The 11,633-nt window shown below is 43.0% G+C and overlaps 1 protein-coding gene across 1 annotated transcript in view; it reads left to right on the forward strand.

Moving 5' to 3' along the window:
• ARPP21 (cAMP regulated phosphoprotein 21) overlaps positions 1-11,411 on the forward strand; it is a 419,327-nt gene extending 407,916 nt beyond the window's left edge. Inside the window, exons 18-19 of the mRNA XM_030203507.1 lie at positions 5,530-5,681; positions 10,691-11,411. Coding sequence (XP_030059367.1) covers positions 5,530-5,681; positions 10,691-10,948 — 410 coding nt within the window. The 3' untranslated portion in view covers positions 10,949-11,411. The remainder of the gene's footprint in view (positions 1-5,529; positions 5,682-10,690) is intronic.
• Positions 11,412-11,633: the final 222 nt, after the last annotated feature.

Raw genomic sequence — 11,633 nt, forward strand, 5'->3', positions numbered from 1 at the left:
TTTTGGAGGTAGTTTATAAAGAGGGGCATAATAGAAAGGGACGCCCAAGTTTTCCTGGGGATGTCCTAACAGGATGGCTCCAGCAAGGGGCGGGGAAACCCGTATTATTGAAACAAGATGGGCATCCATCTTTTGTTTTGATAATTCGGTCGGGGATGCCCAAATCAGCAAATTTAGGTCGACCTTAGAGATGGTCGTCCCCAGCAGAGATGGCCGTCCCCGGGACTTGGTCGTTTCTGATTTTCAGCTATAATGGAAAGCGAGGACGCCCATCTCAGCAAACACTCCTTCCATTGCTAGACAGTTTGTTTAAAGCAGATGGGGTTTTGTTTGTATGGTGAATCTAAAGGATGTGGAGACCACTAGTCCTATGCATTTTAAATTTTCAAATAGGCTAGACACTTTGCAAAATAACACAAAATCCTGCAAAAATACACTCAAAACCCATCTAGGAGCCCTAACCTACCTATAAAAAGACAGTGCTATATTACACTGGGTCCTAGAACACCAATATACCTGCTACTGAGAAACTGGAACAAGCTGGACTGTTACAGATTCCTAAAGACATTACATGCTAGTAGAATCCTTCTGTTCAGTCACAGATGCACAACATGACTCACCTAAATAGAGGATCAGAAAAAAACATGCAGGCAAAAGCCAAGACCAGAGATACCAGATTCTGCATGTTGTGCAACACCACAAAAATAGAAAGAAATTCATGTCCTCTTGTACAGTGCAAAATAAAGCCGGCAGATGTAAATTCTCAACACTGACATAATTCAATCACTAAACTGAAAATCATTTGTCTACCTTTGTTGCCTGGTGATTTTTTTTTTATTCTAATCATCTTGTTCAGTTTCTGCTTCTCTTTCTCTCTTATCTATGTTTCCAGAGCTTCCTGTCCATTTTTTATTTCTCTTCTCTTCCATTTTCCTGCCTCATTCTCAAATCCATCTTTTTTTTTTCCATCTCCCTTCCCCTCCATCCATGAGCAATATTTCCATTTCTATCTTCCCTCCCCTTCCCTTCCCTTCTCTTCATGTGCAGTATTTCTCCCTTCTTCCTTTCTTGTCCCTTCATATGAAGCATTTCTTCCCTTTTCCCTTCTCTTCATGTACAGCATATCCTCCCTCTTCCCTTCTCTTTATGTGGAGCATGTCTCCCCTTTTTCTTTTCCTCTGTGGGTAATTTTTCCACCCTCCCACTCCCATGTCCTCTCACCGATGCAGTGTATTTCCTTATCTTCTTCCTCCTTCTTCCTCCTCCCTCTCACCCCTCAACTCCAGTTTCTCTCCCCTCAGCCGCAAGTTTACAAACTTGTGGAGGTTGCTGACAGCGATTAAATCAGGCCTTCCTCTGGCTGCCCTGAGATTTTCCCTCTGCCGCGTCCATACAGCAAAAGAAAGTTGTGACACTGGAAAGGACCCTAGGGCTTGCCCAAGGAAACCTGAGCTATATTGCTGTCAGCCACCTGGCTGATGTTACTAACTAACTAACTAACTAACATTTCTAAAGCGCTACTAGGGTTACGCAGCGCTGTACAATTTAAACATAGAAGGACAGTCCCTGCTCAAAGAGCTTACAATCTAAAAGACAAGAGAACAATCTAAAGACAAGTGAACAATCTAGAGGACGAGTGAGTGAACAGTTAATCTGATAGGGTGGATAGATTGGGGCATTCTATATTTTTCGAGCGGTTAGGCGCCGAAGGCAGCATTGAAGAGGTGAGTTTTAAGCAGAGATTTGAAGATGGGTAGGGAGGGGGCATGGCGTATGGGTAAAGGAAGATTGTTCCAGGCATAGGGTGAGGCAAGGCAGAATGAGCAGAGCCTGGAGTTGGCAGTGGTGGAGAAGGGTACTGAGAGAAGGGCTTTGTCCTGTGAGCGGAGATTACGGGCGCGAACATAGGGGGAGATGAGGGTGGAGAGGTAGTGAGGAGCCGCAGACTGAGTGCATTTGTAGGTAAGGAGGAGGAGCTTGAATTGTATGTGATATCTGATAGGAAGCCAATGAAGTGATTTGAGGAGAGGGGTGATATGAGTATATCGGTTTTGGCGGAATATAAGACGTTGAGGTGTTTCACTCAGAGGGTGGGGATCAGATTAGGAAAGTCTTAAAGGGTTTCACTCAGGATTAGATTGGCAGTCGGGACGGCGTCAGGGGGGTTGAAGTATCTTGTGTTTTTGGGACCATGGTCAGGCAAAACTGCCTCTTGAGGTGATATCAAGGGCAGCTGTGTGAGGTAACATACCATATGCTATCAGTGCTGGCAACACCCATAATCTGCCCAAATCCCACACTAGCCCACATTAAACAGCATGATGCATTTACCATGCTGACTTCTTTTAGTGTGCTGCAGCTGTTAATGAACAGGCCTCTCAGTGATTTATAAGTGAAGAAGGAAGTCACTAGAGACTATCAATGTGAGACAGTGAGTCCTATGCAGTGTTTCTCCTGATTTAAGAGACTACATGTTGATTTATAATCACAATGAATGCCTAAGGGATTAAGGACAAGCAAACAGTTCCATGGTTCATATGAAGTTTCTGTAGTGTGAGAGTGTCAGGTCTGCAGACAGATTTATTATTGTGAAGTATGATAATGTGTGACAATAAATTATAGAAATAAACTGGATCATTGTAGAGTTTCTAACAACATGAAAAATTTACCAGAGATTTTCCATGAAACATAATGGGTAATGCAACACAGTACTCCAAGTCTATATGGAAATCTTGCAGATATATTGGTACATCATTTAGGGGCCATTTTACTAAGCCTAATGTGTGTCAATTTGGAGTTATGGCCCGGCTACCACTTGACCCTTGTGGTAATTTTATTTTTGATGCGTGTCCGCCAGGGGCGTAGCCAGACCGGCGGGAGGGGGATCCAAAGCCCAAGGTGAGGGGGCACATTTTAGCCCCCCACCGACGACGACACCCCCACCAACAACAACTTTGCCCCCCCCCCCATGCCGACGACCGTCTCGACCCCCCACCAGCCAAAGTCTTCTTCCTTGTTTCCGAGTCTGACGTACAGCGTGCAGGTCGTCAGACTCAGAAACAAAATGAAGGAAGACGACTTCGGCTGGGGTCCCCCGCCAGCAAAGGTAGGCGACGGTGGGTTGGCGGCAGGAGGGGGGTTGAGAGGGTCATTGGTAGGGGGGTCCAGGCCCAAATCTATGGGGGCCCAGGCCCCCGTGGCCCCATAGTAGCTACCCCACTGGTGTCTGCTACATGGAAAGAACATCGTTAAAGTTTAATCAGTAAGTAAAATATTGTGAGTTAATAATACTGTTGAATTGTTGATTTAATCATGAATTGATATTGAATGTAACTGTTGGGCAGATTGAATGGATGGTCTTTATCTGCTCTTATCTACTATATTGCTGCTGTGGTGGTTATTGTGCTTTCTTTTTTGTAGCCCCTTCCTATTGGAATCCCCTTCCTCAAAATGTTTGTGCTGAACTGTCTTTTAAAAAGTTTAAGCCTGCATTAAAGGCCTGGCTGTTCCAAGTTAGCCAATCATGGGTCACAGCTGTCGGTTTGAAATTATCTCCTGTCCCCCCCCCCCCCCCCCCCCCCCCCCCCCCCCACCCCTCACTTCTCTACTCTTCCCCTTTGTTTGCCTCAACCCTGTATGGGTATGTATTGGTCCTACTTAGTGTGTGTGTTATTCACTTCCTATCCGATTATTGTAGTTCCTTTCTCGTGCCTATCCTATTTTTTGCTATTTTTTTAGAATTGTAAACCGCCTAGGTCTACTTGTTAGTTCAGGTGGTATATCAAATTTCTGTATGTAAATCAATCAATCAATCAATCAATAAGAGGAGTTTGAACTGTATGCAGAAATGGAAAGGGGGCCAATGAAGTGACTTGAGGAGAGGGCAAATATGAGTGTAGCGACACTAGCAGAAAGTCATCCAGCAGGCTTGGGGGAAGCCACTGCTTGCCCTGGGAATTGTAGCATGGAATCTTGCTACTATTTGGGAATCTGCTTACTAAATGGAAATTGTATTTTAAAAATTCTTGTAAATAAAATAAAATTATATGACCCCCCCCCCCCAAATAAATGACTTAGTGTAAATGAAATTGTATATTTCACATGTGGTGTCCAGCAAACAAAAAGTTTGAGACAAGTTCCCCTTCCCAGGAAATAAACAGCTGTCTTACACAGCTTGAGCATCAGAAGTTTGATTTGTTCATTATAGTGTCTAAATGTTCTATTCCTTGTCATGAATTTTTAGGAGATGACTAATATAGTTACCAGTGCTTGCATTCTCCCCTGTTGATGCCTTTTTCATCCACTCTCCAATATAAAGCTTGTCACATTGCTACATGTCTGGTGATGAAAATATCCTTCTTCGAGTCCTTGAAGCTGATAGTCCCTGTTCTCTTCTGCCACATGTATGCATATCAAATGCAGAATTGTTTTACTTTTATTTACTTTGTACTTCTGTATTTTACATTCTGTCTTTTCACACTACTGGAAAGCTGTACATTGGTTAAATCATACTCATTTCTCTTCCAAGAAATATAAGACATAATGATTACTACTTGTCCTTCCGCAAATCCCTACAAACTTTCCTGTTCATAAAGTTTTTATCTCAATATACTAAGCAACCCTTTTACTAAGCCACAGCAAAAAGTGGCCTGCGGCAGTGCGAGCACATATGTTGGGTGTGCACCGGGCCAATTTTTACTGCATCCTGTAAAAAGAGGCCAGAAATGGATGTGCAGCAAAATAAAAACCAGCGCATGTCCATTTACCGCCTCCCATTGACTTAGCGGTATGGTCTCACGCACTATGCAGTAGAAAATAGAAAATCTTTTCTACCTTGTGTTTTCGGCACAAGCCAAATCCAAAATTAGCACCCGGGGCACACAGTAGCCGGGTGGTAATGCCGATTTGGCAGCTGCTGTACATGTGTAGATCCTTACGCACCTTTGTAAAAGGGTCCCTAATTAACTTCTGTATCTCCATTGACCATCATAATACTGCACTAGTTGTAAATTGTTCTCTCACTTTATAATCTTCAAATCTCTCTCACTGTAATTCCACTTTTGTAATGTATGTAACCCACATTGAACTGAAATTGTTTTTAGGTAATGTGAGGTATAAGAACCAATAAATCCATTTCCAATACAAGGATGCTATTATCAAATGAATGTTGTCGGAATTGTCTACAGTTTATAAATGGATTATGTTTTGTTGATGTAATACTTTATTATTATTTTATAAATTGCATTTTATTGATATGTTGTGTTATGAGTTTCATTTTTATATCTTGTACCACACCTTGCACAAAATAAAAATAAATTAGCATAATTTTATTAAGTATGCTTTACATATATGATTGTAATTTTATGCTGAGCAACAAGGGTAAGAAAGCAGTATATGATGTGAAACAAAGAACATTTTTTTTTCAGAATATAGCAGCCCTGCTTTGTTATTCTGCTCAATATTGTATATTAAATGATTAACATTCCCAACTCCTGATGCACTTAACTGAAAACAATTGTGTTCTTTCAGGTTATCAGCCTGTCTTATCTAATCAGCAGCAAGGATTCCAAGGTCTCCTGGGAATACAGCAGCCTCCACAAAACCAAAACCTGATGAACAATCAGCAGGGAAACCAGGTGCAAGGCATGATGGTTCAGTATCCAGCCATGCCGTCTTATCAGGTATTTATAAGCTGGAAAATGGTGGACTATTCATCTTGAAAGTATCTGTGTTACTGTAATTGTACTGAACAACTAATCAGAACAAGGCATGTGGCCAGCTGCTGCTTTACGACAAGTGGAAACCAATAACTTCAGTGCCTTATGAGCACTGTGCATATAAATTTCTGATGGTACACTCTGGAGTAAGATTTATGCAGAGTGGCACTATAAACAGAGTGCGTTGTCATGTAACTTCACCTAGTGCATAAATGGGCTCGGACTCACACCTACCCTCACAACTGTGAAATGACATACCCACCCTTGAGGTGATCCAAGAATACTATGGCATTTGAAGCAGTTCAGGCAACTTTTATTAAGAATATAATAAAAGCTATGCTGGGTCAGGTCAAGGTCAAACGAGTCCAGCATCCTTCTCTGACAGCAGCCAGTCTGAGTCACTAGCAGATCTCAAAAAGTTGTTCTCTTTCTCACAGCTTTTCCAGGGATAAACAATGGCTTTCTGAAGACTCCATGTCCAGATGACCAAACAATGAGGGACTTCCCTCATGGTTTTCATGGCATGACATAGGAATGAATAGCCATTGTTTTCTCTTGACTTACCCAAGACTACAAGAACTGCTGAGGGATTGGAACCTGGGCCTTCTGGTTTCCAGCCTTCTGCTCTAGTCACTAGGCTACTCCTCCACTCCTTCCCAGAATAACCTGGCTAATAATTTTTTTTTAATGAACTTTTCCTCTAGGAACTGGTCTAATCCTCTTTTGAATCCTGCTATGTTGGCCACTAACTACATGGTGACTCCACCCTTCAGCTTTCATAAGATAATATGGTGACAGTTAGAGGAAGTGTGACTGAGCAACAAGATTACATGCACCCCTTGTTGTGCCTTAACATTTACTTTGTAGTGCATTTTTTTTTTTCAAATATCTTATAGTTGATAGCAGAGGTTTTCAACCCAGTCCTTGGGGCACACCCAGCCAGTCAGGGTTTTCAATGGGGATATCCTGTAAACCCCAACTGGCTAGGTATGCCCCGATGACTGAGTGGAAAACCTCTGGTTTATACTCTATTAAAACTTTCTATACCACCCATTCTGACTAGCTTGTCTAAGAAATTTACAACCTAAAAGGAAAAAAAGAGAAAGAAAAAGAACTACAATAATTGATAGGAAAGGATACAATAACAATCATATCTTATCCATACATATCCTGAGATTTAAAAAAACTTAACAAGAAAATAAGACATAAGAATTCAAATTGGTTCATTGTGTACAGGGTATAACATATCTACTAGATCCCTCAAAAGCCAGCTGAAAAGAGTGAATTTTTAACGCAGACATTTTTAAAACTAGCTTCTGCTCTCAAAGTGTGTTGCAAAATGCCGAATGCCTTATAGATTCCAATTAGGCTGCCAGTGGACTTGGTAAAACTAACTGAAAATCATTCAAAGATTGAAAACATCAAGTTGGAACATATGGAATAACATTATCCACTAAATAGGATTGGAGCCCACATGGGAGAAAATGTTATAAATAACACTGAAAAATGGGCACCAGAAAATATTGGTGCTAAGCACACGCCCTTTATAGAAGAGCGCTTGACACTGGTTCCATGCCCGATTCTGGGCACCAGACTTATGCCTGCTGAAACCTGGTATAAATCCAGACACCCAATGGGTGCAGAATCCCAATATTCTATTACATTGCACGCAACTTTTGGAACACCATGATCCATTCGTGCCTTCCTCATGGCCTTTTGGGTTGCGCACTGTATGATTTAGGTACCCAGCATTATAGAATAATGCATAGCCAAATACACACTGAAATCCAAATTGGTGTCAATTAACATCAGTAATTGGTCATTTTCATCCTATTATTGATGGTTAGCTCGTTAGCCAATTAAGTTGCATGCACATCTCGGAAACATACCCAGATTTGGGCACCATATATAGAATCTGAGGTTACTATCTACAAGAACACAAATCAGGGTATGTGTGCTTCCCTAATTGGAAACATCCAGCTAGTGGCACTGCACCAAACTACTTTAACACATTTTGTAATTAGCGGTATATCAAGCAATAAATCAAATCAAAATCTGAGGCATTTTACATAAGTCATTTAAGACTTTCATAGAAAAAAACAAAATGCATATAGTCATACAGTAGTTTAGGATTTATTAACCAGCCTGTACAATATGTTAAAATACACAGTACACAGTAGATGACAGCAGACAAAGACCTGTCCGGTCCATCCATTCTGCCCAACAAGATAAACTCATAGCATGAGGTATGATGCGATACTACATATGCATACCTGATCTTGATTTGCCCTTGCCATTTTCAGGGCACAGGCCATAGAAGTTTGCCTGGCACAGGCCTTATTCTCCAACTACTGAAGCTGTCATCGAAGCCCCAATCCAGGATATCCAAATTTGATCAGCCATGATCAGGGCATAGACCATAGAAATCAGACACTGACTTTTTTGATAGAAGATGATTTTCATAACAACTGTGTTGCACTTGCTGTTTGGGAGAGGAAGTGGCTTAGTGGTTAGTGCAATGGGCTGCAAACCAGGAAAGCCACAGTTTAAATCTCACTTCTGTCACTGACACATCTTGAGGGGCATAATCGAAAGGGGTGCCCAAGTTTTCCTGAGGCGAAGGGGCGGGGAAACCTCTATTATCGAAACAAGATGGGCGTCCATCTTTCATTTCGATAATACGGTCGGGGACGCCCAAATCTTGACATTTAGGTCGTCCCTAGAGATGGTCATCCTTAGACTTGGTCGTTTCTGATTTTTGGCGATAATGGAAACTAAGGACGCCTATCTCAGAAATGACCAAATGCAATCCCCTTGGTCATGGGAGGAGCCAGCATTCATAGTGCACTGGTCCCCCTGACATGCCAGGACACCAACCGGGCACCCTAGGGGGCATTGCAGTGGACTTCAGAAAAAGCTTCCAGGTACATAGCTCCCTTACCTTCTATGCTGAGCCCCCTAACCCCCCCCAACCCCCCCCCCCCGAAACCCCACTACCCACAACTGTACACCACTACCATAGCTCTTACGGGTGAAGGGGGGCACCTAGATGTGGGTACAGTGGGTTTCTGGTGGGATTTGGAGGGCTCACATTTACCACCACAAGTGTAACAGGTAGGGGGGGATGGGCCTGGGTCCACCTGCCTGAAGTGCACTGCACGCACTACAACTGCTCCAGGGACCTGCATACTGCTGTGATGGACCGGAGTATGACATTTGAGGCTGGCATACAGGCTGGCACAAAATATTTTTAAAGATTTATTTTGAGGGTGGGAGGAGATTAGTGACCACTGGGGGAGTAAGGGGAGGTCATCCCCGATTTCCTCCGGTGGTCATCTGGTCAGTTCGGGCACCTTTTTGTGCCTTGGTTGTAAGAAAAACTGGAGCAGGTAAAGTCGTCCAAATGCTTGTCAGGGATGCCCTTTTTTTTTACTCTTATGCAAAATTCAGTACAGGCTGTAATTCCAATGGTAGGTAATCAAATACTATGCACACTGAAAAACAGCCTAACACAATCACACAGGAAGTGGCTTACCAAGGGGGGGGGCAGTGGGGGCGGTCCACCCTGGGTGCATGCCGCTTGGGGGGGTGCCGCGGCGCGCGCCTGTTGCCCTGTTTCAGTCCGATTTCACAATTCGTATGTGTTCACTGCTCCCTCTGAGTCTGCCCCGGAACAGGTTACTTCCTGTTCCGGGGCAGACTCAGAGGGAGCAGTGAACACATGCGAATTGCGAAATCGGAATGAAACAGGGCAACAGGCGCGCGCTGCAGCACCCCCCCAGCGGCGTGCGCCCGGGGAGTGTCATTTCGCCAGGGGGGGGAAGAGCTGTCATTTCACCAAGGGGGGGGGGGTCGCGCTGCACCCGGGGGGGGGGGCGCATCGGCGATCCGCCCCGGGTGTCAGCTAGGGTCGGAACGCCACTGCACACAGGTGATGTTTAAATTACAAGATAACAGGAATACCCTCAGAAATCAAGGCTCCCGCCAGGGTCTAGCCCATGAACTTTGGTCGTCCCTGCGATGGAAAGCAGTTGAGGATACCCAAAATCGGCTTTCGATTATGCCGATTTGGGCGACCCTGTGAGAAGGATGCCCATCTTCTGATTTGTGTCAAAAGATGGGCGTCCTTCTCTTTCGAAAATAAGCCTGCTTGTCACCGGACCTCTTAGTGCCTCAGATATCCACTTAGATTATATGCTCTTTGGGACAGAGTGCAGGGCCATATCAAGCTGGAATCATGTTCTGTGCCACATACCCTGGCACCCTTGCCCACTGCACCGTGGCCATGTTTTAAGAACTTTTATTGGACAAGTGTAGGATCAGAGTAAAGATAGTAAATGACGGCAGAAAAAGACCTGCACGGTCCATCCAGTCTGTCCAACAAAATATATTCATATGTGCTACTTTTTATTTGTACCTGTCCTCTTCAGGGCACAGACCGTATAAGTCTGGCCAGCACTATCCCCGCCTCCCAACCACTAGCCCCGCTTCCCACCACCAGCTCTGGCACAGACCGTATAAGTCTACCCAGCACTATCCCCGCCTCCCAACTACCAGTCCCGCCTCCCACCACCAGCTCTGGCACAGACTGTATAAATCTGCCCAGCACTATCTAGAACAATATAAGATGTTGTAGTGCTTGAGTTTTGAGGAATGTCACTTAGGTTCCCTTTCCAGATGTCCTTTGTGGTGCCAGGAAATTATGTGATATAGCATCTTACATTGGCCCAATGAGAAATATCACATTCTACCAAGAATCTAGAATTCATGATATAATATCATTCTAAACCACTAAATCACAGCACTTCTCACCATTTAACAGTAGGCTTTCGATTTACTTGTGGTAAAATAGAGGAGAGGAGAAATTTTATGTAGAAGAGTGGAATTTGGTGTACAATGAAGTCAAAGCTATTCACAAAAAAAACTATGTTGTGGAAAGACTGTTTAATTTATTTTTGTATATTTTCCCTCAGGTGTCAATGAACCAGGGTTCTCAAGGAATGCCACAACAATCTTACCAACAGCCAATCATGTTACCCAACCAATCAGGTCAAGGGACACTTACAACCACTGGAATGCCTGTCTATTGCAATGTCATACCTCCTTCTCCGCAGAATAGTCTAAGGCTGGCTGCACCTCATTGCCCTACTAATAACGTTCCGGTTATTTCTGCCAATTGCAGGACAAACTGTGCAAATATTAGTAACACGGGATGGCAGGTCAAATACTGATGCTTGAGGAATTGTGGAAACAGAAGGATACCAGTGCATATCGGCGCTTTTGTGACAAATAACATATGGCCTTCAATTCAGTGGGATAATCGGCTGAAGACATACTTATTTAACACTGCTAAAGAGAATGCTGCTGGTATTTTGTAAAAACAAATGCTGGTTTATGGTGCATATTTAGTCATGTCTGCTAGGTATGCTTTTATAGCTTAGCTAGTGACATGAATTCATTGAGGTAAGATTTTTTCCTACCACTGAACACCACTGTGTAGATTGTAATATTCCTGATTTGGATTAGTTTTGTACTTTGTGTTGAGTTTGTGAAACTAAAGTATTTAAGAAAATATATAATAAAATCACATTGTACCAAAGCTGTAATGGAAAAAAAAAAGAACTGCTGAAAGGAAGGAATAATTTATATACACTATAGAGTTTTTTATGGATATATACTGTATTGTAGTGTTTAATCACAATAAAACTATTTGACCTCATGGAGGAAGGTCATGTTTCTAGCACTGGATTCGGCTTGTCTGTTTAATGCGTGCTCTTTGTTGAACCTCCTTGTATTTTAGCTAATGCTCCATTTTAAAATGATCTCCCTTCTTTTTTTTCATTCTGTCACGGTACCTAAAAGAGATCATGTATCTCTGGTAGCCAAAAACTAGAATTTTTCAAGATGTAGTTCCTT

This window comes from Microcaecilia unicolor, chromosome 1 (genome assembly GCF_901765095.1).
Source record: "Microcaecilia unicolor chromosome 1, aMicUni1.1, whole genome shotgun sequence".
In the NCBI taxonomy this organism is placed as follows: Eukaryota; Metazoa; Chordata; class Amphibia; order Gymnophiona; family Siphonopidae; genus Microcaecilia; species Microcaecilia unicolor.